The sequence below is a fragment of the Ictalurus furcatus genome, chromosome 24, assembly GCF_023375685.1.
Source record: "Ictalurus furcatus strain D&B chromosome 24, Billie_1.0, whole genome shotgun sequence".
Classification (NCBI taxonomy): Eukaryota; Metazoa; Chordata; class Actinopteri; order Siluriformes; family Ictaluridae; genus Ictalurus; species Ictalurus furcatus.
Window position 1 is genome coordinate 12,164,185 of NC_071278.1, and position 26,824 is coordinate 12,191,008.

Below are 26,824 nucleotides of genomic sequence, written 5' to 3' on the forward strand. Positions count from 1 at the left end.
GAGGCCTCCAACAAGGTGAACTATTCTAAACTGAGGCTAGAAGACTATTTATGTAAACAGCTAATTTTCCTCTCTGAGACTTGAATCCTCATAGAGGCAACCCTCTTTTGTGCTGGGGAAAAAGTCTAACTTTGAAGCCCCCAGCCTGAGACTGAGACCTGACTTTCCCCACATCCACATGAATAATCTCCTGCAGAAACTCTGCAGAAGGATAGAGACCACCCTGATCATGGAGTTTGTACCAGAGACCAAAGGCGGACTATATCTAGTCCATGTAACTCGGGCTCTTTCCTTGCCAGAAATGTGACATTCCATGTTCCCTGTGGATGTGTTCTAGTCCGTCTAAGTCTAGTCCATCACACGTTTGCCACTTGACTTGCATTACAGCCGAACTCTACCCTTCATTTTGAAGCTGGTGAGCCCACAAGATGGATCCAAGTCACCAATTTAGGCTGAGCCAGACTTGCCGGCTCACTTGCAAGCTTGACTCCAGACACCGTTAACGCTAATCTGAGCAGAGTACAGTTTGTCTTTTTTTTTTTTTTTTTTTTACCTTTCATGGCCTTTAGGATCACTCTTTGTTTGAACTCTCCTCTCAGATATTTTTGCCAAGAGTGATCCTACGGAGAGCATTATGCTCCTGGTAACATAGCCATGAGGTTCACCAAAGTACACAAGTCCATTCACCATGACAGAGTTATGATCCATGAAGGTGCAGAAGATTCAATTTGTAGTTAATTTCCTAATTCAGGAAGATGTTAGCTTTGTGTGTAAACCCTGAACAGTAGAATACAAAATATTGAATATGGTTATGGTTACTTAAAATGTATAACTTTTACTATATTGCCAATAACAAACTGCTTTGCCTGTCAGTCTGTCTTTGCAGCAGTGGCATTTTTCTACAGTGGCTACCTGCTGCTGAGCTGGCAGCTCCTCACCATGGTCATCCTGGGCTTCATGGGCACACTGTGCTTTTTTCTGGTGGAGCGGATGCTGAGCGTCTCAGCCGATCTTTCACAATACTAACTCTTCTCATTGCACCATTGTCCATTCAGGTTCTGTATTTGCAATCATGCTAAACATGCACTGTATTTGCACTCTTTGTCATGCTCCCACTACTAGCATTTAGCAATAATATAGTCTTATGTCTAATGAGTACTAACACATTTGTGGTGTTTGACCTTTGCTCACAGTAGTGTTGGTTGAACATGTCGTATTGCTAATTGTTATGAGAACAACTGACAATCTTGTAATTAATATTTTATCGTTTATTGCATGTGATCATTTAAGCAAAACTTAGCTGTCATTGGTTCCAGAGGTTTCACGGCAGATTGGTCTGTTGTTGTTATTATTATTATTATTATTATTATTATTATTTAAATACTCATTGAGATGCTCTGCTTGATTAGTCACAATTCACTTTATGATTCAGTTAAAATATATGGTATTAAGAGATGTAAACAGTCATTTTATTGGTAGGAAAATTGGTAAAAAATACACTGCATGGCTAAATGTATGTGGACACCTGACCATCAAACCCATATGTGCTTGTTAAACATCCCATTCCAGATTTAGTCCTCGCTTTAAGTTTATAATAAGCTCCAGTCTTCTGGGAAGGCTTTCCAATAGATTTTGGAGCTTGTCTATGGGGATTTGTGTTCTTTCAGCTACAAGAGCTTTAGTGAGATTGAGGTCAAGTACTGATGTTGGATGAGGAGGCTCCAGTTCCAGCTCATCCCAAAGGTGTTCAGTTGGGTAGAGGTCAGTTCTTCTACTCCCACCTTAACACACCTCGTCTTCGTGGATGGGAAATTGTAATGCAATAGCATGCAAAGACAATTGTATGTTTCCAACATTCTGGCAACAGCTTAGGGAAGTCCCACATATGCATGTGATAGACAGATGTCCATATACTTTTGGCCATACAGTGTATGTTTTCTCCTTACTATATGTTTAATTGGTTTTGAGGTAAATTACTAAGCTTGCGAGGCATAATCAATAGAGAACCGTTAAGATCAACAGGAAATTGCATTTTACATTTTGTAACTATTTGCACAACTTTCAACTTCATGTGAAAAGTTACACAGGCTGCAGTTAGAGGCCTTGTTATGACTTCATTTACAACTTCCTGAGTTCATTTATGTGCAACCAAGTTGAATCCAACCATAAAACTCCTGCAAATTTGTACAGACTTCTCAAAGAAAAAGAGTTACAAAATCAATAAGGTGTGCAAGATACTGTCCTAACATGCACTAAGAACATGATGAATATTAGTTTCTTACTACAAGTAAGTGTTATTGGTGTCTCATTTTCTGGGTTGCTGTTAGTTCAGTATGATTCAGACCAGTAGTTACTTCTGCTGTGTACTTGGTATAGTATGATTGAGATTTTGGTGTTCATAACCTGTTGGATGCCTGTCTTTGTCTTCATTTTTCTTATTTATTAATCACAATAGGTTTACTTTTATCTTCTGGTTGTTAAAAAATAAACATATGGAGTATTGGATATTGGGGAGTGGGCCTTATTAATAATGTTAGACACTAATTTTCTCTTTGTGAAGGATTCATTGCATAGATTTTTGTGTTTTTGAGTTTGATGCACAAGGATGAGCACATTTTGTTTTCAGAGAGCTGTTCAGATTTTTTTCTGTAATTTTTCCAGAATATTTTGTCATACTTGTACATATGCTGTGTGTATGAATTTGATGCATAAGAGAAATGGTTGTTATGTTTACATATCCAGCCAATGTTTTACTCTTTACTGATTTTCAAAAATTTTTTAAAGACAGCGGTTTTGTTTTGAAGAGTGCCTTATAATATGAGTATCAGCAATTGATATACAGTGTTGTGAGCTACCAAATACAAAAATGTGTAGTATTGATGTATAATATTGCCCTGGATGACTTGGTCACATGTTTCCAGCTCCATATTGCACCAGAATATAACATAATCCAGTATTCCAGTGTATTCAAATTTTTTATTCATTTTATTTATTTAAATTTATTATTCATTTATTGATATGTAGCTTGTTGCCTTTCTTAACATCATGTCCATTTATATTGCCACTATTCTGCAGGATTGTGACTGAGTGCTGGTGAAGGGCTGAATGTGTTGTCGGTTTTACAATGCACAAATTTCCATTTTCAGCACTGACTGAATAACTGCTTTTTAATATTACTAGATGACAATCATGCAGTTTGAGGTTTTTGTCTTTTTATAAGAACAAATATACTATATATGATTATGACAGTTATATATTTTACTATTGTCATAATGTAATGTATTTACATATATTTGTGCTGTCAAGTTGAATAAATAAGTACAGGAAAGGCTATAACCTCATTAAAGGACATTTCATCATATCTTGTTCACTCGCATATATCGCTGTATTTCTAGCCAACGTCAAGTATCCAGATAGCTGTAGGGCTGTTTAATGTTGTGAGATCCACTAGCAAACGTGGCCAGAGACTGGTGTAAGAATCAATTAAAATCCTCTAAGGATTAAGAATGAAATGTCATTTCGAAAACAAAAGCATTAAACCTTGCAGAGTAAAGCTGTTTGATTGTTTGGCCATTGTAAATGTGATACAGCAAAACAGTCTATAACATGAGGCAAAACACAATCAGGAGTGTTGCAAGTTAGACTCACGAAAGGAGCGGAAACGTTTTACGTCGTGTCGATCTGATAAACGTCCTGCAGTCATTAATAGATAATGGAGTATTGATTTCTTTATAGTCAGGCCATAAAAGCTGTGTTTCCTTAATCCATTCTGCATTGGAGTGCAGTTAAAGCATTCACATTAAAGCAGTTTGGAAGTGCTGCACTATAATTTAGAGTAATTGTTGTATTTATGCTTTCAAGTAATGGATTCAGAAACAAGTAGATAGAGTGCAATAAACATCTGGTGGCAAAAACAACTGTAGGTCAGTGTGCTATTTTTAAAACTCACTCATAATCCAAATCATGCTCCAAATCAACCAACCATGCTTATCCAGCTTCACTGGCTTCCTGTTGCCTATCGAATAAAATTAAAAATTCTGCTTCTCACATTTAAGGCCTTACATAATCATGCTCCAACTTACCAGACTAACCTCTTGAAGAACTACACCCTTGCCCGCCTACTGCAATCCTCCTCAGCAGGTCTACTAGCAAAATTGGATATGAACTTTACCACCATGGGTGGAAGAGCCTTTAGTCACATTTCCCCTAAGCTCTGGAATTCACTTCCCCATCAATCCATTTCAAGATTCAAAAGTTCTTTAAAAACACATCTCTTCAGTCTGGCATATTCTTTGTGACATGGTTACATAATACTTAATTATAATATATGTTTTAGTGTTTTATGTAAAATATTGTGTGTGTGTGTATATATATATATATATATATATATATATATATATATATATATATATATATATATATATATATATATATATATATATATATATATATATATATATTAGTGTTTTAAGAATTGTATTTGTATGTTATATTTGTGAAGTAACCTTGGGTGTTGTGAAAGGTGCTTTTTAAATAAAAAAAAATATTATTATTATTATTATTATTATTATTATTATTTTAGGTGTAGTAGATATACAAGGGTTACTTTGATGTTATGCTTTTTTTATGGGACCTTTATCAATAAAAAGATTTCTGCATCAATTTTGTAAATTAAGTGTTCATTTAGATTTATAGTTGATAACTTTGTAGTATTGATGTATGAAGGCCAGACATGAACATTTTGCATGATTTTTTACATTTATTTTGCGAGGTCTTTATTTATACGGCATATGCAGTACGTGAAAGAATCGCACAGAATGCAATTAAGCAATACAATCTCAAAATAACAACATGAACATATGGAGATGTTATAAATCTTGTTTTCAGTCAGAAAACATAAAAGTTAATAAGTACTTTTCAAATGAGTAAACAGTCTTCTCTCGACAAGTTTTCATGATGTCCGCATTCAGGTGTAGTCTGATGTATTTACAATAAATCCAAGCTCTAATAATTAACGTCTTTTTAAATCCAACACCAAGAATCTGTAGAAGTAATGCCATTGGTCCACTTAGTCCTTTCCTGTAACATTTATGCTAGGAAGCCATTACCTTATAATTGCATAAACCAATAAATCCCTGTCGCAAATGTGGTCCTTTCTGACAACACATTAACTACATTGCACTACACTGTCTTTTACAGATGCTCTTTTTTTATATAATTAAAACTCACACTTCAGAAGTGTAGTCGAATAAATCTGCTGGATTTTATTTTCTTTTATGATACAAGTATTAATTAGTACACAAGATCTATGAGCATGCATATTGTATATTGAATGGAAATGGTAGAATCGTGGTTACTATTTGAAAACCATGGATAAAGCATAGTAAATATTGTGAAACCATGGTAACAGACATTCATGTAAAAGCCTGATCTTTCTAGCTTGACGATATTCATGTGACATGTACACATTTCGCAGAGACTTGCGTCATACCTCATACGCGTCATGAACAACAGTAAGTGTCATGCTTCCGAGGCAGTTAATAATTCTTCTGTAGCGATGTGTAATGAATTCAGCTAAAAGCAATAAAAAGTTGCATATAACTCATATTAGCAAAAACGAATAACATAAACCAAGACCAAAAACCAAACCAGCACCAACAGTCATTCTTACAGAACAATTCAGCACAAATGAATAACATAAGATTAATTCAGTTTCAGTTCAATTTGTTCTTGCTAATGCAAGAACATCATAACATGCACATGTATAGGCAGAACCTGAAATGTGACGTGACTGATCTTGTTGTGGTTACATATTTGAATCTGAAAGGAAAACATATGAAAGTATACATTCACATTACAAGTGATTTTTGCCAAATGTGACACAGAGCTGTGTACAAAACACACATTAATACATAACCGCCCTCGTTCTCCTGCCTGACAAGAACGGTACCTGTGCCTCGGGTATCACATTCAATCTTGAAACATTCCTGCATACTCATTTACCTCGTCTTTCTACATGCATCGCTTCCTGTCTGTGATTAAGGTGAAATATGAGTCTGCATTATCCAGCATAACTGACCTCCCATGCATCTTAATATGATGCAATATGATGCAAGACGTGTCAGAGCAAGCAACAGAAGAACCAGAAAAGGTCAGATAAACATCTTGCACTCACATATAGACAATGGACTATTGATTTCTCTATATTCAGGACGTGAAATTTCTGATTGGAGAGCCTGTCACTTGGAAAATGGCCATGAGGTGGGAATACACCCTATAATGAGATGCCACTGCATCATAAACATGTCCTGGCGTGTTTTTGGGATGTGCAATGAACTCTGAAGAACCCAGAGAAACTTAAGAAAAACATACAAAACTCTACACAAGTCCAGGTCACACTTATCTTTTAAATCTTTTATTAAAGTTGTGTGTGAATGTTTGCGTAAGCCAAACCATACTATTAAATATCTGGCAGATTTACAAGTTTTTTGAAACGCTGATTTTCTTCGTACCTGTTTGCGTTACTGTTGATTAACACCAATCACCTGTAATATATATATAATTTATTATTTGAAGCAGTGTCTTGGCGACTGTTGGCCAGACATGCATCGCATACCAGTACCCACCCTGACGCCGTGTTGGCGTTGGAAAAGCAGGAAGGCCTGTGTACAATATTGGCACGCAGCACACTAATACAGTCATATTGCAGCTTGAGTCATACCAGATTGGTCACTTATCGTCATTAGTTCTGGCTCTAATAAAGTGTTGCACAGCATTAAAAGACAATTACGTGGCATTTCTTCTAAATTGAATAACCTTCAGTTTCATTTATGGATTTCTTTAATTGATGCCATTAATATGAAATGAGTGGGGTTCACAAAATGTTTGAAATACATCAGCTATTTAAACTTGACATTGTAATTATATATATGTATATATATATATTATATATATATATATATGTATATATATAAAATTCGTATATAAAATAGCAAATGATGATTTGAAGCTGATCGATCAAGTTTTACATGAGTTAGTCTTCTTCTAAATAAATTTCACACTCAGAAGCACGAGTAAAATACAAACTTTTTTTTAATCGAACTTACAGAATTTTCATGAATACCAAATTTCTTGTCTAAATGCTATATGTAAAAACTATTTTAAGTATTAATCTGTTTGTATCCAGCCTGAAGAATGAGCCCCATTAACCTGAGTGGAGGATCGAACTGAAGACCCTGGAGTTTTGAGGCCTCAACACTTTCCGCTATGCCACTCCACCCTTTGCTGAAATGTTCAAGAGATTTCAAGAGAAACTAATTGTGGTACTATACATCTTTACAGGTGTCAGTTTCTCAGGCTCTGTTCCAGCTCCACCCTGACACGTCCTTAACGATTTAGTATCTCTGTCCAGTTTGTTCACAGCTCTTCCTGAGCTTGTGTATACAGTACATTCCCTTCTTGTCTTGTGTTCTCTTGTACTGCTGATGCATATCAGTAATCTTACAAACCCAATTCCGAAAAAGTTTGGACAGTATGGAAACTGCTAATAATATAAAGAGGAGAGATTTATAAATGTACTTTGACTTGTATTTAAGCAAAAAACTTATAAAGACAAGGTATCTGATGTTTTACCTAATGAACTGCATAGTTTTTTGAAGATAAATGTTCATTTTGAAATTGATGCATGCAAGACGTTCCAAAGAAGTTGGGACAGGGGCAATTTAAGACTAATAGCAATGTGACAAGTTGAAATAAGAAGGTGATGTGAAACAGGTGAGGCAATCGTCTAATCATAGTATATAAGGAGCCTCCAAAAAGGCCTAGTCCTTCAAGAGCAAGGATGGGTCGAGGCTCGCCAATCTGCAAACAGATGCGTCAGCGAATAATCCAACACTTTGAGAACAATATTCCCCAAAGGCAAATTGGTAACATTTTGGGCATTTCACCTTCTACAGTGCACAATCTAACGAAAAGATTCAAGGAATCCTATCATATCTCGGTGCATAAAGGGCACGGCCGAAAACCACTTCTGAATGCGCGTGATCTCCGATCCCTCAGACGTAACTGAATTAAAAACCACAGCTGAAGAAATGCATAATGGATAAATGGGGGGAAATTCCACTTGCTAAACTTAACCAACTGGTGTCTTCGGTGCTCAAGCACTTAATAAGTGTTATTAAAAGAAAAGGTGATTTTACACATTGGTAAACTGTCCCAAATTTTTTGGAGTGTGTTGCAGTCATCAGATTTGAAATGAGTGTATATTTTCAAAAAGAAATTAAATTCACAAAGTAAAACATCGAATAGTGTGATAATGATGTGTTTTCAATATAGTACAGGGTGAACTGAATTTCCAAATGACACTTTTTGTTTGTTTTTTTGCATTTTACGTACTGTCCCAACATTTTCGGAATTGGGGTTGGAGTTCTTTATGTCTGTACTTTGCTTAGCATGTGCTTTGACCTCTGCAGAACCCAATCGTAATTATTCACTTAGTCCAAACATGTCCCTCTACTGTTAACAGTGGCGATAACATTGAACAGATCATAACAAGCCTTGTTCTACACTCACCCTTAGTGTTTGGGAAGACCAACTCAAGCTGAAAAAAAAAACAGAACAGCCCTGCCACCAAAAACAACTCTGAAAGGAAACCGAATATTCAAAGGCAAAAACTACTTGTATTATACAGTGTACAGTAATCACATATGGCAGCATTGATAAAATCTCAAAAGATTTACACAGTTACAGTTTATATTCCATGATGTACATTCTATGACCAGGTCTTTTCTTAAAAGGGTAACTTTGCATTCAGAGGAACTAACAGATTGGACTAGTTTGTTAAAGTCTTTTCAGATGCATAACACCTACGTAACAATCCATCATGGATAATATTCCCATGACGCTTCTGATGAAATGTTTGTCTTTCAGATTCCTGGCTTCTAGTAGACTATATAATAATAAACATGGATGTTCACATTACTATATTTAGCTGGAAAATCTGCTCTGTAGTTGTTTATCCATACTTAATAATTCTACAGGGTCAAATGTGTGCTGTCTTATCTTAGATCTCATGTTAAATTGTGATGTCATTACACAAGAGAGGATCACCATTTTTAAGTGAGAGACCCTGAGGAAGTGGTAAGGCAACTTGGTTTACACATGCTTCACAAGTTCTGTAATTATACACCACAAAACTGTACTTCTTTATCTTTCCTCAGTGACGTTTTACTTTACCATATCTAAATGTATTATCCATTTGTAATTATTATTTGTTTTTTGTTGCGTTACTGACCACAATACTATAATATACCAGATACTTCTACCACACTTCTACTTTAACATTAGACATTTAACTTTTTTACTGCCAAAGTCATTCTGTTTTACTGAGTCATTCATTACATACAAGCAACTTACTGTACTGTGTTTATCGAGTTGTATGCAAGTCTGTAGTAAGAATACACACTTTTTTTTTTTTTTAAGCACGAGTTCACTGCTTAATTGGTAGTGGATTAAAAATGATATTTAAACATGCTATGTCTTTTCTGTAAATACAATTCTGGAAATTCTCTTCTGTGCTGGGAATTCAAACCCTGTGATAGGAACAGTCAATTTGAATACCTGGAGAAGTATGCAAAGTCGGGCCACAAAGATCTTTTAATTCGGTTTCAGTGGTGAAGCTCTGCTGTTCTCCCGAATTTTGGAGTAAGCTCTGAAAATCTTTATAGCCGTTCTCGACTGGGATGATGGTGGTTTCACAGGAAGTATTCTGTGGGTTTTTGCAGTGGAGAAGCTTTTCCATGATCAGATTAACATCATTATGAGAGCTGATAAATGCTTGGTCTGTAGATGCACAATCTCTAACCTCACTGACGCTCTGATATCCAGGAACCACAGCAATGTCATTGGTGTAGGATGTGAACTGAGTCGGGCTGGTGTTTTCAGACAATGAGCAACCGGTACACGGTCCGTACTCAAAGTCTGTCAGTATCACTGGGTCTAGGTTTTTAGCCAGAGCAGGAAACACATTCTCACTCACATTAAAGTCACTGATAAAGTGGTTAATAGCTGGGTTGGGAAACTTGTCAGAGTCAGACATCATATAGAACTTGTTACTGAAGCCAGAGCTATTCCCACTCTCCCTTTGGACATTGCAATCATCACTGTCTGATTTCAGGTTTTTATAATATTTGTTTGACATTGGCATTTGTCGAAGGAATGTTGACTGAGCTTCTTTAACAAGTTCCCAGTGCCTGATATTTTCACTGCTGTTTTCTTCTAAACTCTCATTGCCTGTTTGGCCGTAAATCACTTCAGCTGAAGTGCCATCTTTACCAAGGCTGTTGAGGCTATTTTCACGTCCAATGTCTACTAGGGAAGACGCTGGCCTGTAGTCAGGAAAACAGCAGGGCTTAGAAGAGCTCTTAACAATAACAAAACAAAAAGCTTTTCTTTTAATATTTTTCAAATGTGTAAAACAAAAAAGAATCACCATGTCTTCTCCCCAGAGTGGACCAATTTTGAAGAGTCGAGATGGACAGGCGAGAACTCATTTTGAAATGACAGCAAGTTTGGGACCTGATTAACATCAAAAGAATGATCAAATGAAAGCATTTCTTTTGGAAATAATATGGCCATAATGATGTGTATGTTTTTTGTTTTTTTTTTAAAAATAGGTCACTATTGCTCAGTGTGACAAGGACAAGAAAGGAGTGGGTTTTATCCAGCTACAATAAAAATCTGGACAAAAATATGGACAAAAAAAAAGTTAAAATAAAAATTACAGTGCTTGAGCAACCAATTTCCTGCTTATCCTTCCTGCCAGCCCTTGGTTTCAGCAGTAAAAGTTTCATAATTTAGTGAAAAAATAGTGGCTCTTTTTTTTTTTTTTTTTTTAAAGTTTTTGTCCACTCACATTTCATACCCTGTGCAAAAACAATCATGAACCCATAATTTAACTGACAGTAAAGTATCTTGCATTTTAGATGCATGGTGTACAGTATTTAACCCTCTAGTTTAAGTCATGTTTTAAAACAGGGGAGCAATTGATAGGAACAGAAACCTACCTGTTTTACAAAACTAGTAGCTATTTTCGGAGTAGGAATCTTGTCCCACCACTCTGTCAGGATTCTGCAATTTAAGAAGTTTACACATTACTTACAATTTACAATTTACTTATAACATACTGTGTGTGTTTGACCATATAATAGACAACATCAGAAATCAGAGAGTCAGAAATTTGCCGATATTCTATTTAGTACTGAGTCATGTAAATGCTGCAATCCTATTGCCCGATTCAGATTAAGACAATATTCTGATTCCCTAAAGACTGAGTCCCAACCCTGGACTATACCCGTTTTAATCGGAAATTTGTTGTAAACACCTTATTCAGAAAATCCACTAAAATTAGATATATGCGCATGCTCAGTCCACAAGGAATTGTGGGTGCGAACAGATGCTTAGCTGTAGGCTAGGTATTTAGAAATGGCAACTCAGGAATACTTACAACAACCATGTAGCTGTATATAGGAATATTCCGGTGCCTGTACGCTTATAAACATCGTATTCGTAATATGGCTGCAACCCGAATATAGACCTTAAATGGAATGTGGTGTGCACGTAAACGTAGTCAGTGTTTAAACGATTGCTGCGAATATGTTTATAAAGTCATGTGAGAAAATAAGTACACCCCATGGAAATTGTTGGCTTTTTCATTTATTTAATTTTTTACATATTTGGAAAAGCAAACGTATGATCCTCTTTGAAACAGTGCCTATTAATAAAGTGGATAAACTATTTTGTTTTGGTTCATTTAAATTGTGAAAATTACTACAAAATGACAATATGCTAAATAATGTGAAACTAGCAAACTTGTTGACAATGTCTATTGTTAAAGACACCATACAAATGAACAGGAAACCCCTAGTACTGGGATGCAGGTTAGATACAGAGCTACACCATGAACAACGATACCAAATTGAAAAGATATAGTACAATGGGGCATGTGTGTGCTAAATCACCCTCTTTAACACTCAACAGTAGTTCTACATCCAACTATGTGTATAAACTGTAACTGAACTATATAAAGTAACTAAAATGGAAGCAGTCTTACTTGTTATAAGAGTAGTAGATGGTGAATATGCAGATGATCAGAATTACACACACAATGGGAATTATTATCTTGAGAAGGTCCTTTGGAGATGAGGCTGAGGACACAGATGTATGTAATACAGTTTTTTTTTTTTTAGTAAATGTTTTAACATTTAAAAAAATAATTTAAAAAAAAACTTACGTGTGGTAAACCTATATGGATCACTGTAGTCACTGAATCTTGAATTTAAGGTTGATTTCACTCTGGCCCTCACAATATAGTTGGAAGCTGACTCAAGGTTTCTGCCTACAAGCTCATATTTCCACTGGTTTGATGCCAATGTCTCCTGTATGACAAAAAAAAAGTAAAGTTCAGCTATTTACATAATAATTTTCATACAGCATGGAAATGTCAGATCTGTGAACTGATGCATGGTTGTTCATTGCTCACTTACAGTTTTTTCACTTCCTCTGCTTCCTTCAATATAATAAGTGAGCTCTAGAATCAAGTATTCATTGAATACTGGTTCTTCAGTCCTATATATGTTGTCCAAGACAATGCGAAAGTTTCCATTCTGTGTCTGACTGACTGACACAATGACTGGTTTTTTAGGCTTAACTGTTTAGAAGAAAAACTTTTATGAACTGGCAAGACATTACATATAAAAGTTATAAATATAACAGTAGCATACATTTACTGTATATAACAGTAGAACATAAAAGAATTGTAACGAAAAGACAATTATCAGCATTTAACAGCTATAACTCATGATCTATCTGCCAATCAACACAGGTTTAGTGATTTTCAGAGAGAATAAAGAGTCACTATCAAAGTATCCATGTATATGTAATTGTAAACTATCAAAAAAATCTTTGTAAAATAATAAATTGTTTTCAATGCACAAGCTTTATCCTTCTTAAATATGCAGAACTCTGAAATTTCTAACTTACAAAATATCAATGCTCCTTCATTTACGTATATACAGCACATGTTATGACTAAAGAAGACTATGACAACTAATTCACTCCATTCACATAACGTCTAAAACAATTAGCAAAAACACTGATTGGACGCAGGGACGCCACCATATTAATTAATTAAAACACCTTTTTGACACTAAGATTCAGCATAGAAAGAGTGAGATCATTAAACTTCAAACATAAATGATTAAGTTAGATGTTATGTCTACTTACTGCTTTCTGTAGTGCTGACACTTTTAGTTAACAACAAGTTGTTCCATCTCAACACGTTAAACTTGTAGTTCTCACCCAGAACAAAGCTAGAGTTCACATGAACTAAGCATTCGCATGTACTGGAATTAAGTTGCTTGAAATCACATGTATATGATCTATAAATCAGCAAGAAACAAGAACAAGGACACGAGTTGAGAAAACATTAACGTTACATGTTTTTTTGTTTTGTTTTTTTGGAGTCCACAGATGAACTCACTTATCATGGCGAGACACGTTCAGACTGTATCCAGAGCAACTGTCAAGGTCACTCTGTGAGGTCAAAAGGCACATCATCTCTGTTAGGAAATCGTTCAGGCATCGCAGATCCAGGTTAGGTTCTGAAAATATATATATATTTTTAAGGTGTCAGTGAATTTATTGGTCTCACTCACAGACAGTAATTACCAAAGAGGTTCAAAAACAACGCACTGCACAGACTTGCCTGCTCTTGTAGGATCTTCAGAAGATTCAATGAAGCCAAAAGTCAATAAAAGAACTAGTTGCAGAATGAGGATTAAGGCACCCATCCCAATAATCTGCATAAATTAAAATAAAAGAATACAATTAAACTGTTTAAATGGACTATATAAATAAATAAATAAAAAGACAGCATGAAAGTCGGATATAACAGATATTAATTAATAACTGAATGACAATTAACAGTTAACAATGAACAATAACCAGGTTGTATGAATAACTCCTACACAGCCATGGACGCCTTAAACGCTTCAGAAACTCACCGTTGTGTTTGGCAGCAAGTAGAATAAAATGACTTCCAGGTGATCCTAAGGATTGACCGCTAAAAAAGTCAGATCTGTTGGTTTAGCATATTTAGTTTAACCAAGTTTACATTCTTACGCACTCGTGGCACTGAGGGAGCTTTTGGGAACACCACCACCCCCTTAACTCACTTCCCCGTCGAAGGATTAGGCAAAATGGGCGTGTTTACTGCTTTTACTGGAACAACTGAGCTACAGCAGTTCTGTGGAAGCAGGGTTTACTCCTCCCATTTTACAAAAGAAAACCCAACAACAACAACAACAAAAAAAAAAAAAAAAAAAAAAAGGAACGAGTATATAAATCACAGGACCACATTAACGACCGGTGACATATCGAAAGTCTTTAACGCCATGTCAATACACAAGCTTCCTGAGAAACAATAGGCGTTGTGCATATAGCTGGCTAAATTATGGCACCAGAAGCTGGCAAAAGTGAAAGTAAAAACTGTACAAACAGGGTACTACAGAGGGAGGGGTTCCAGAAAGAAAACAGGTTATGCGATTTACCTGGGTAAATTTACTCAGTAAACGGATAACCTCAACTTTCGGTTCCTGAATCGGGGGTAACTTTCAGGGTATGTAAATAGCCACAGCAATTTACTCTCTGAACATAACCTAATCTGAAGCAGGTTGTGTTCCAGGATTAGTTTGTTTCAGAGAGCTGATGGAGCATACTGTGCCCTTTTGAAGAATATCCAGTGGACGAGTAACAGATTATAGAACTGTATTGCATTGTAGGGTTAAATATATATTTAAAAAATCTAAATGGTGTGTGTTATAGCTACCTGACACCTAGATGAACACTTTACAGTTGGTCTTGTGACTGTTAAAGTCATTCCCTTCAAATGCTATTGAGCTTTAAATTATGGTATATTTTGTGTATGAGCCCATTTGGTAGTGAAATACATGCCAATATTTACACATGATTTGATAGTTTATTTTATTAAATATCGAAAATCTAAAAGGTGTGAGGGTCTGTACACAATACCAGAATATTTTGAGGCCCCCTGTTCTTTATGAAGATGATCAAGAGGAACCCCCGGTTAACCCAGTGGACTAAAGAGATGGCAGGGTGGTACGAGACGTGATCTGCCAAAATCACTTCTAATTAAAAGACTAATACACAAAGTAAACGGTCGAGTGTGGTTGTTTCTTTATTTCCTGTAATTGAAAAAAAACAAAAAACATTTGTATTTATTGCTTTAACGTTCAACAATAAATGATAGAATAATCATCACTAGGCAAATACTTTGCCTACCGTTAGTCAGTGTTTCAGCAATTCAGTTTCAAGCCTGGCCTTTTTTTATGTTCACCTTTTTTCCTCCATTTGAAGTTGTAGAAGGTCCATCTCCATGTCACTTTGTCTCATTTGCATTTGAAGATGGCCCTTATACGTACAGTTCCTTTGCAGGCAGCTAGGAAGACAGATGGATAATTCAATATGATTGATATCATAAATGTCTGTAATACATACACAGACCAAATGTTTTTAATCAGGACAACTGCAAACAATTTTCTTTACACTGCCAATATTCTGTGTGGAGGTAGATGGACCCTCCTCTGTAAAGGAATCCCCAGCCACAATAAACAACGAAAAAGGGATCACACATCTTTAAAAAAGGGAATGCATTATATGTTATACCTGTGTGGGTTGCCCAGCATCTTCATTTTGTATCTCTGTCACAGCAGCGGTGGTCTGTTCATCTTCATCCTACAGTGCAAATTACTAATGGTGTTTGGTCTAGCAAACAGAAACAATACCTGAAGACAATAATCATTTACAACTGTGGCAGGACGTGCTGTTACAGGAAGGTCAATTAATACAATGTGTCCATCAGCAACTGTAAGAAAATGAAATCAGATGCTCAATGTACATTCTCAAACAAATACAACTAATATACAAAGACATAAGGAACATCTAGTAGGGGCACTACAATTAATATTACTGTACACATCATATGCAGTAAAATAAAATAAACATGCATAATACACAAGTGAAACACAGCCAATAAAGAGTCATTTTAAAATTCCTTTTTAAGACCGTGTCAGTGTTTATTGTCATCTTGATTTTTTATGGAAAAATCACTTAAAGCACTGGAAACTTAAGGTGCTGGTGGTCCCCCACCCATTTCACGGGCCTCTGCCTTCTTCCTGTGGCTATATAGAAAGAGAGAAAAGTTATTATAGAAGATTGGGGCAATTAGGTAGATTACAATTTAGGAAATTTATGAAATATTATCTTTTTTGTGTTTCATTTTGACTTGGCTCCAAGTTCTTCTGGGTCCAGAAGGATTACACCTGATAAAATATAAACTCTATTATATTATTAGTACTATGTACAATGTTAATAAATTGATGGAGGGCTAAAAGTAAAGGCATATATATTAAATGTTATGGCACGGGTCAAATAGGATCAATGTTCAATTTTGCATCAAATAGAAGGAAACTTTTCATTAGTTCATTTCACTTAGGTCATTAGAGTAATTTCAATGGTAAAGGATGATAAGAGATTATTCTCAAGGGAATGCTACGAGATTATTCTATGACGGGTGTGATTAGAGATTATTCTGGAGATATGATTAGAGATTATTTTAGGGGTGTGATTGAAGATTATTTTATGGGTGTGATTAGAAATTAATCTGTGGGTGTGATTAATGATTATTCTGGAAATGTGAGTATGGATTATTCTTGAGGTTTGAATACAGATTATTCTGGACATGTGATTATAGATTATTATATGGGTGTGATTAGAGATTATTTTAGGGGTGTGATTAGAGATTATTCTGGGGGAGTGATTAAAGATGATCCCTTTATTATTATTTTTTTAATGTCAGCAACATACGTCTGACAAGCGACTAAAAACCTGTCTTTGTGTGCTGTAGCTTTACAATTTTCCTTCACTGGAATTAAGGGGCCCAAATATTTTCCAGCATGACAATGCCCCTGTGCACAAACCGAATTAACACAAATCACCACAGCCACGCTCCAAAATCTAGTGGAAAGCCTTCCCAGAAAAGTGGAGCTTATTATAACAGCAAATGGAATGAGATGTTCAAACAGCACGTGCAAGTGTGATGGACATACTTTTGGCCATATAGTGTGTATACAAATATTTCACAGCTCTGTTGTTGGACCACCAGCAAAATTTCATGTAGATAAATTTACCTAAAAAAGAACAAAAGTATATTTCCACTTGTGCTGAAACTTAATGAATAATTAATAATATAACCGATGATTTAAAATTCATTTAAACGGCATTTGTGGACGGGAAGCTAAACCGGAAGTAGTTATTTTCAACTTATATGTGACTTCATCCCAAACGGGTCCGTACTTCCTAGATAGGGTCACTACATAGGAAACAAATTAGCGGTTTGTACACACTATGTAGGGATCCCTGTGTTTGCTAAGGAAGCCATTTTAAATTCAGGCCGTGTGTTAGCAGGCGGTAGATTGAAAACATTGGATGCGACGTTATACATTTCTGCTGTAAGTAAAGTGACAGGCTGCTTACTTTATTTACCTATTTACATGCATAGTAACTGAACAGTTTTCTAGATGGCCAGGATATTATGGCTGCAAAACAGCGAGCTAGCTTGGACTAGCTACAGTAGAAAGTGTTACAGCTTATAGCCTTTACTCCTGAGTGGTCGGTATAATGTCAGGTTTAACTCCTTGTACCTCCACTGGAGTCTGAAAACAACTAACTAGTTATAATTTAGCATTACTCACTGCTGTTTCAATGGAAACACTGCAGTGTAGTTAGAGTTAAATGAGTGATAAAGCCTGTATGATGTGAGCTAACAGTTCAGCTGAGTGTAAAAGTTTGCATCCTTCATTGTTTTTGTGTCAAACAAGCAATTTATTGCAAGTGGGAGATTAAGAAAAAGCTTGGGTATAGTTATAAATGAAAAGGTGAACATACATACCTTGCATAAGTACTCACACCCTCTGAATATTCGATTCTGAGAATATTTTGATATTAATGAAGAAAACGTTTGACTGAAAAGACTACTTTTTAAAATTTATTTAGTATAAAACGAAATAAATAAGAAATGCTACAAACAAAGATTTAATGTTGTACACAAAACGTACTACATTGTTCATCATATCTTAAAAATGAATAAATCAGTCTATAAATTCTCCAAAAAGAATTAGATCGAAAAAAATCATTTGAAACATGGCGAGATCTGTAGCGTCGCCTGAGGCGGTAAACAGAGTTCCAAAGTCGGCTAAAATGACCGGGGAGGTTATAACAGCAAAGAGAGGAATAAATCTGGATTGGGTGTGATGGTCAAGTGACCACAAACTTTTAGGTACAGTTGCAATCAAAATGATTCAACCCCCATTGCACATCAGGTTTATTGTAAAAATTTACAGACTTTCAGCTGTTTGCAGTGAACAAATCAAACAAAAGCAATTGAAATAGTTCAACACAATGAATGCTTCAAGTGGTTCCCCAAATTCAACTGAAAATGCAACTTAGAATGACTTCTCCAGTTTCAAAATTATTGAACCCCTTCATGGCAAGCATCTTTAGTACTTAATAATAGTTCACCCTTTTGCTGTTATGACCTGCTGCAAACGAGATGCATTGCCAGACACATAACCAGTTCAGTAATATTCTTGGGTTTGTGTGCTGTAACCGCCTTCTTCAAATCCCACCAGAGATTTTCTATGGGGTTCAAGTCAGGTGAACGTGATGGCCCTGTAGAATCTTTCAAGAGTACTTCTGCAACCAAGCCTTGGTGGAATTTGAGGTATGCTTAGGATGATTGTCCTGTTGGAAGGTCCAATGACGCCCAAGCTTCAGCTTCCTCACAGACCTAATACTTCAGTGAATCCATCTTGCCTTCCACATGCTGCAGGTTTCCAGTGCCAGAGGATGCAAAGCAGCCCCAGAGCATCACTGAGCCACCACCATGCTTGACTGTGGACAGTGTGTTCTTTCTTCATTCTTCTTCCTCCGGACATACTGCTGATCCATTGTGCCAAAAAGTTCCTCGCTCCACAGAACAGAATGAAAACAAAACTTCCGTGGCTTATTTATATGATTTTGAGCTGACTTTTCTTGTGCTTTTGGGTCAGTAGTGGTATATGTCTTGGAGTTCTGGCATGGAAACCTTCTGCGTTTAGCATGTGCCTTACTGTGCTCACTGAAACGTCAGTGCCTGTTACCACAAAGTCTTGCTGCAGGTCTTTTGCAGTCACTTGAGGGTTTTTCACAACCTACCTTCTCAGAAATCTGGTTGCAACCGTTGATCGCTTCCTTTTTCTGCCCTATCCAGCTATTTCATGTATTTTTACCCCATCCTGCTATTTCATGAATTTTCTGCTCCTAGCCAGTTCAGGTATTTCATGTGTTCCAGCTCAAGCACACCTGGTGCAACTAATGAAGCCCTTGAACATCTGTTGTGTATATTTGTGCTGTTGTGAGAGTTTATTCAGGGGGTTGAATAATTTTGAAACTGGAGAAGTCATTATAAGTTGCATTTTCAGTTGAATTTAGGGAAACCACTTGAAGCATTCATTGTGTTGAACTATTTCAATTGCTTTTGTTTGATTTATTCATTGCAAACATCTCAAACTCTGTCAATTTTTACAATAAACCTGATTTGCAATGGGGGTTGAATCATTTTGATTGCAACTGTATGTGGTGTGTGTTGTAGAGCCATGTAAAGAAGTAAACAGAATGAAACATCCTACTACTTTTGCCTTTTTTTATTTTTTATTTTAGCAACCTCTGCTTTATTATGCCGTGCACTGATTCTACTACCTCTTTTTTCCTTTTTATCTAGTTATCTTCATAGAGGAGCAAATCCAGCAGAATGTCCCGACCTATGGGTGACAGTCATAAGCGGTTCTTACAGACCATGATGACTAACGGTATAATCAGTAGTGTTCAGGCCAAGGCACTTCATCGCCATTGTTGTGAGACTCATGGAGGTGTGTAAGTTATTGACTGTGGTGAAATGTATACCATCTTTATTTTATTTTTTCTTAAAAACAAACTTGAACACGGTTTATTTTTGTGTCGTATGCTCTGTAGCACATTTTTCACCAGATCGGTTGGAGGAATTCATCGACGTGATCAATACTCATCTTCAGCCCATGTTCATGCACATTAGAAAAGGCACGTCAGAAGAGGACGGAGCACAGCACTACGCCTTGGTCAGTAATACAGTCATGTGAAAAAATAAATGCGCTCTATGGAAATTGTTGACCTTTTTTTTGACATTTGGACAACCAAACATTTAATCATCTTTGAAAGAGTGCCTATTAATGAACTTGATGATATATTTGATCAAAGCCACAAGGAAAATTAGCTTTTTCAATCATTTATTCAACAGAAATATCAATAGACGTGATATTTTAAAAAAGTAAGTACACCCTTGGACTCAGAAGTTAGTATTGCCACCTTTAGCAGAAATAACTTCTTGTTCCTTGTACTTCCACGTCTCTCTCTGATATCGGCTTGTCATTTTTGACCATGCTTACATGCAATATTCTTCCATTTGCAAGATATTTGAGGGTTTTCTTACATGTACTGCCCGGTTCAGATCCCCCCGACATTTCAGTGGGATTCAAATCCAGGCTTTGATTAGGCCATTCCATAATCATCCATTTCTTCTTCTTGAGCAGTTCTTTGATGGATTTGCTAGTGTGCTCAGGATCATTATCCTGTTGAAAGATCCACTTTCGGTTCAATTTCAACTTTCAGACAGATGGCCTCACATTATGAATGCACATTATGAATGCAAGCTGTCCAGTCCCCGAGGCAGCAAAGCAACCCCAAACCATAACATTTCCACCAGCTTGCTTCACAGTTGGTATGAGGTGCTTCTCCTGAAAAGCTGTCTTTGGTCTGTACCAACCATGTCTGCTGTTACTGTGGCCAAATAACTCTATCTTTGATTCGTCTGTCCAGAGCACATTATTTCAAAAGCCCTGGTCTTTCCCTATATGCTCATTGGCAAACTGTAGTCTTACCAAGGCTTTTTCCTGGCACAACTCCCATGCAGGTCAAATTTGTGCAATCTCTTTCTGATTGTAGAAGCATGTACTTTGACACCAACAGTTGCAAGACTTACCAGCAGAATCAGTGATGAAATTTTGAGGTTCTTTGAGACTTCTTTTTGTGTCACACGGACTGCTCTTGGGCTGAATTTACTGGGACGGCCGGTCCTGGACAAGTTGGCAGTCGTTTGAAATCTGTGCCATTTGTAGATAATTTTCCTTACAGTGGAATGATTTATTTCAAATAATTTGGAGATCTCTTTAAATCCCTTTCCATACTCATAGGCATCCACAACCTTTTTTCTGAAGGCCTTACAGAACTCTTTAGATCTTGGCATGATGACACCACACACCTCAATAACAAAGGGAACACCATACACTAGGCATGTTAGGGATATAAATAAGACAGGTTTCACCTGCATTCCTTAAGCAGGTTCTAATCACCCAATCTTCAACACCTGATTCTAATTTGGTGGTGTGATAAATGCAGGGGTGTGCTTACTTTTCCCATGTGACTGGTCTGTTTTTTGTTAATTTAAATTGTGAACATTACTACAAAATGTAAATTTTGTGTGTCATTTGAGAGTGTATCAACTTTATTAATAGGCACTGTTTCAAAGAGGATCAAATGTTTGCTTGCCCAAATGTCAAAAAAAAAAAGCGGCAACAATTTCCATGGGGTGTCCTTATTTTTTCACGCGACTATATGTTTAATTGTGCATATTTATGCTGTGAAATCAACTCAAGCTGATGCATCATACTTGGCATCTACTGTTTTTTTGTCATGCAGGTAAACATGGCCGAAACAGACATCACGAGAATGTCTTCTGATTACGCTGATAATGAATTGGAACTGTTCAGGAAAACGGTAAATAATTTTGCTGTGCAGCGTTGCATAAAGCATGCTTTCAGAATAACAAATACAGTCACTGAATTTTTCTTTTCATTTGCATTTCCTTCCACCAAACCTTTTTTCTCTTCAAAATGACACCTTCAAGAAAGCTTCTACATAACCTATTGTCATTATATCTTTTAACTCAGATGGATCTAATTCTAGACTCCGAGAGCGGTACTGCCTCTTCCACTGATCTCCTGAATTGCGCTGATCGTCTCCAGACAAAGAAAATGAAAAAGAAAGAGACCGAGCATGTGCTGAATAAGTTTGTCCAGGACAAATGGTTACATGAGGTATATTTCATGACTTGATTAGTGTTGACATTAATTAAAATTCTTTTATACCATAGCGCTGTGAGGGCTCTGACAGTAACGTCAGATGTAATTCAGTTCCCAGGTTTATATTAAGGTGTTCATTCTGATACGTTATCATTTCTATTGTAAAAACTCATTCACAGGGACTTGTACGGTGGACGCTTCTCAATCTAACCTAAGAATAATAATAAATGGGTAAAAAAAACGTTTTATTTAACAAAGAAAAACATTCATATCGATAAGGTGAAGCTTTGTGTTAGGAGACAATTATTTAACATTTATTCTCAGGTGTCAGCGAGTTGTTGAGTTAAGATTCAGTAAGAATCTTCAGGACAGATGACTGCACTTTCTGGTATTTCTGTAACATGACAAGCTGCATTTAAAAAAAATAAAAAATCTTATTCAAGAGACAGAAAGAAGAGAGGCTAGTGATGGCGTGACTGTTCCTAGTCACTGTAATGTTTCAACTATAATAATTATGCATGCATCTATAAACAGATACAAAGTATACATTTAATATTGTTGGCAACAGGCTTGTGTGGTATTGTATTTTCCATTTTAAAATATGATACACGACAGGAAAAAAACAACAGGAAAAGGATCATTTCCACCATTTCAAGTTTAAGAAGAGGAGGGATGGGTATAATGTTGTTGTTGTTGTTGTTGTTGTTGTTGTTATTGTTATTATTATTATTATTATTATTATTATTATTATTATCAGCTGCACAGTTGGGAACTGAAGCCATCCTGAAAACTCAGCTGGATGTCCAAGATAAAAAACATAACAGCATGTCTCAGTGTAATGGTTTTAAAATCAGTTGTTCACATGGCCAACATTTTGTCTGTTGAGCACAAGAGCCAGTCAAAAAAATAAAAATCAGTTTCTAATTAACATTATACAGTGGTACATTTGACACTTTGTGTAGACCTGTTTAACCTGTTTGAGTCAAAATCTTTTTTTTCTATTTTGGCCATGGGCAGGGTTTCCAGGAAGTTCATGTTAATACAGTCCCTGCCCGAAACTATACAGACAGCAAGGACAAATCATTTGTTTGACATTTAGGTTTGAGATCAAAACATGGATATGAGACAAGGGTTTAGGATTCAGCTTTTATTTCCTGGTATTTACATATAGATGTGTTAAACAATATAAAACATGTATCAAACCACCTGAATTTTTCAGGCAAGCAAAAGTATAGGAACAGAAGTTTTGAAGTAAATGATACTTAATATTTGGTTGCATATCCTTTGCTCGCAATAACCGTATCAAGCCTGTGACTCCCTGACATCGCCAAACCGTTGGTTTCTTCTTTTGTGATGCTTTTTAGGGCTTTTATTGCAGCTTCTTTCAGGTGTTGGTTGTTTCAGCGGGTTTCTCCATTCAGTCTCCTCTTTAGGAGGTGAAATCCTGCTCAATTAGGTTAAGTCCTTTGAGTTGGCAGTATGTTTTGGATCACTGTCTTGCTGAACGATAAAGTTCCTCACGATTAATTTGGATGCATTTAATTGTAAATTGGAAGACAGATGTAAACTGTAAAGCTGTAAACTTCTGAATTCATTCTGCTGCTAGAATCACGAGTTACATCATCAATAAAGATTGAGCCTGTTCCAGAAGCAGCCATGCAAGCGCAAGCCTTGACACTACCTCCACCATGCTTGTATATTTTGGATCATGAGCAGATCCTTTTTTTTTTTTTTAAATCCACACTTTGGCTGAGGTTAATCTAGGCTCTAAAACTTTTGTGGCTCATCTTTGTATTTCTTTGTGAATTCCAATATGTCTTTCTGATTCGTACTGTTGATGAGGTGGTTTGCATCTTATGGTATGGCCTCCATATTTCTGCTCTCAAAGTCATCTTCGAATGGTGGATTGTGATTTCTTCACAGCTCTCACAATGTTTGTCATCAACTGTTGTTTTTCTTGGTCGACACATTCAATGTCTGTTACCCAGTAAACCAGTGGTTTCTTTCTTTTTCAGAACATTGCAAATTGTTGTATTGGCTATGCCTAATGTTTGTGCAATGGCTCTGATGGATTTTTCCCTCTTTTCTCAGCTTCAAAATAGCTTACTTTTCTCCCATAGACAGCTCTCTGCTCTTCATGCTGATTGAACCTTTTAAACAACAAATGCAGTCTTCACAGGTGAAACCCAGAGTAGACTTTCAGAGCTATTAATTGTTTAAACTGTCTAACAGGGCACACCTGGGCAGCAAGAAACACCTATCAGTCACATGTTCCAATATTTTTGATCACTTGAAAAAAATGGGTGGGTTCAAGCAAAATTGCCATGTTCAAAGTTGTTTAACACGTTTAGATGTATATATCAGGAAATGAAAGCTGAAATTCTGATCTATCGTCTCATTCATCTTGTGATCTCAAACCCAAATGTCTTCAATGTATAGTGAAAACAATAGAATTGGCCTTGCTGTTCCAATACTTTCAGAGTGGACTGTATATTTAAAGTTATCTAAATAGTTGACGCTGGGCTTTAACTAAGCATCGAGTGTTTAACATCACTCTAGAAAACTAGCTATTTTAATACGCAACATAAAAACCTTTTTATTTGATTGACCGCTCTGAAAGCGTCAACTTTTTCTTAGTAATCCTGGCTGCTTCATCTTTGGATTAAGTTATATAACTCCATATTTGATAGATTTTAGGGTTACCATAACCTGTAATTTTGAATAGTGAATATGTGAAATTCATACTTTTGTCAGCTTTCAAGCTTTATACCAAACAGGTTCAGAACTTCACATTAATAATACATTACTCTTAGTAATAATACATTAGTTTCCGACATTTTTATGGACAGATAAATGGAGGGATGTACAATGACTTCACATGCGTAACAACAAATTGAAGAACACTGAAATTATTCATTTTTTTCCAGAAACAAGGTGAATACACGTTAAGCACTCGCTGCATCATCGAGATGGAGCAGTATATACGTACAGTTTACCAGGACCTAATCAGACTGTGTCACGTGTGCCACAACATCGTCTTACAGGTGAGCAAAATATGAGAAACAGTTACTGGGAGCATGTTGTGCAGCTTTTCAATCATCCACATCATTATGAAATGACAAGTTAGTAGCAGTTAGTCCAGATGTCTGGACTTTTGGTATAAACAGAACGTCTTTCAGATTACATGGCTTAAAGACGTACTACCGCTACACACTTACTGGAAATTATTTGTTTCTGCTTGAAAGGTTGAAAAATCAACCCTGAATAACATTCATTCAAACAAAAGACATGCTTTCGTGGAGGCATCAAGAACACAGCATTAATTTGTGCTTCAGGGTGGACAGTTCCTTTAAAATAACATTTAAAAAAAAAAACTAAACACCTCATATAGCAGATCATTTGATCAAGGTATCTGTTCTCAGTGCCAGTGAAACTATAAAATTATGTATTTACATCCATGTGAACAAGTTTATCCTTCATATCGTCAGGGCCAAATCTGTGAAAACCCTGAGTGTGGTATCAAGATGCATTATTACTGCGTGGCCAGATATTTTAAAGGACGCATTGATCCACATTGCCCTTCCTGCAGTGACTTCTGGGCTCATGAGATACCAGGTGAGATTCTTTATTATGCTGCTGGCATGAATTTACTGATTCACAGATCCAGTGATATTTCAATAGATGGTTAACTAAAACACAAAGAAACGTTGTGTAAATGTACATGTCACTTTACTCGGTCAGAAATCCAGCCAGAATCACAAAGCCAGTCTTCATCTGCGAGAGAGGCGGCTGCTCCGACACCCTCCACGTCTGCCACACGTCGCTCCAGGAGGTCGTAAAGTCAACTCACTGCGTCCTGATGTCAGGGTTGAAATGCAGATTTAAATGTGATGTAGTTCAACTGATTGTATGTTTTTAAAGAAAAGGTTCGTATCACGGTACAGTTAAGAGGAAAGGGAAAAGCGCTTTTTCATTGCATTATGGAATCCTGAAATAACTATAAATAGATGTAAATTCTGTCGGGAAGGTGAAATATACTTTGAAAGAATTTGGTGTATTTAAGAAAAATATCCTGAATGGAAAAGTAAATATTTAGAATAGTAAATACACTGGAATATAATTAGAAATACAAATGTTCATTGATTATTTTCCCAGTTTAATATTTTTTATAATATATATGTTGATGTATATTTGACAAATGTATATTGTTTAAAGCATTTTCAATGCAAATACATTTTCATAGCTGATTATTTGTTGGACATTGTTGTAACCTGGCTGTAGTAAACAATAAGGAACATACTGTACATCATTAGTACTGTATGTAGTTCTTTCTGATACAAATAAAGGAACATCAGTCTCACACATTAAAATGACACTCCGTGCCATTTTAAAACATCCACATAAGTAAATGAGACTTAGTATTATTGTTAGAATTCTTAATTGAGGAGTTTATTGAGGGTCTAAGCAATAGGTAATGTGGTTTAACTTTTTTTTCTTTTGGTCTACCCACAAAAAGCTATGATGGGGGAATCAAGTGC

The 26,824-nt window shown here is 36.2% G+C and overlaps 3 protein-coding genes across 4 annotated transcripts in view; 2 read left to right on the plus strand and 1 right to left on the minus strand.

Annotated features, from left to right (window-relative positions):
• LOC128600316 (UNC93-like protein MFSD11) overlaps positions 1 to 4,356 on the plus strand; it is a 19,037-nt gene extending 14,681 nt beyond the window's left edge. For both annotated transcript variants that reach the window (XM_053612685.1, XM_053612686.1), the window contains exon 13: positions 874 to 4,356. In XM_053612685.1, the coding sequence (XP_053468660.1) occupies positions 874 to 1,026 (153 nt within the window). In that variant the 3' untranslated portion in view covers positions 1,027 to 4,356. The remainder of the gene's footprint in view (positions 1 to 873) is intronic.
• A 1,003-nt stretch (positions 4,357 to 5,359) lies between these two features.
• LOC128600595 (uncharacterized) lies at positions 5,360 to 14,352 on the minus strand. The gene is made up of 10 exons (XM_053613187.1): positions 14,061 to 14,352; positions 13,763 to 13,856; positions 13,538 to 13,658; positions 13,282 to 13,436; positions 12,543 to 12,706; positions 12,290 to 12,434; positions 12,110 to 12,203; positions 11,064 to 11,127; positions 10,490 to 10,575; positions 5,360 to 10,385 (listed from the first exon to the last, which is right to left on the minus strand). The coding sequence occupies exons 2-10, from the start codon at positions 13,845 to 13,847 to the stop codon at positions 9,584 to 9,586; spliced, it is 1,716 nt and encodes a 571-aa protein (XP_053469162.1). The 5' UTR covers positions 13,848 to 13,856; positions 14,061 to 14,352; the 3' UTR covers positions 5,360 to 9,583.
• A 3,094-nt stretch (positions 14,353 to 17,446) lies between these two features.
• On the plus strand, positions 17,447 to 26,698 carry nsmce1 (NSE1 homolog, SMC5-SMC6 complex component). The gene is made up of 8 exons (XM_053613233.1): positions 17,447 to 17,585; positions 19,895 to 20,042; positions 20,146 to 20,267; positions 21,904 to 21,981; positions 22,155 to 22,301; positions 25,214 to 25,330; positions 25,775 to 25,901; positions 26,028 to 26,698. The coding sequence occupies exons 2-8, from the start codon at positions 19,925 to 19,927 to the stop codon at positions 26,123 to 26,125; spliced, it is 807 nt and encodes a 268-aa protein (XP_053469208.1). The 5' UTR covers positions 17,447 to 17,585; positions 19,895 to 19,924; the 3' UTR covers positions 26,126 to 26,698.
• The last annotated feature ends 126 nt before the right edge of the window (positions 26,699 to 26,824 follow it).

Excerpts from the sequence above, each read along its gene's own strand:
- nsmce1 (XM_053613233.1), top strand. The coding sequence starts at position 19,925 with ATGTCCCGACCTATGGGTGACAGTCATAAGCGGTTCTTACAGACCATG. Across the intron at positions 21,982-22,154 it reads TGGAACTGTTCAGGAAAACG|ATGGATCTAATTCTAGACTC; the intron begins GTAAATAATTTT and ends CTTTTAACTCAG. Across the intron at positions 25,331-25,774 it reads GCCACAACATCGTCTTACAG|GGCCAAATCTGTGAAAACCC; the intron begins GTGAGCAAAATA and ends TCATATCGTCAG.
- LOC128600595 (XM_053613187.1), bottom strand. The coding sequence starts at position 13,847 with ATGGGTGCCTTAATCCTCATTCTGCAACTAGTTCTTTTATTGACTTTT. Across the intron at positions 12,707-13,281 it reads TGTCAGCACTACAGAAAGCA|TTAAGCCTAAAAAACCAGTC; the intron begins GTAAGTAGACAT and ends TCTTCTAAACAG. Across the intron at positions 11,128-12,109 it reads ATCTACTACTCTTATAACAA|AATCCTGACAGAGTGGTGGG; the intron begins GTAAGACTGCTT and ends CTTAAATTGCAG.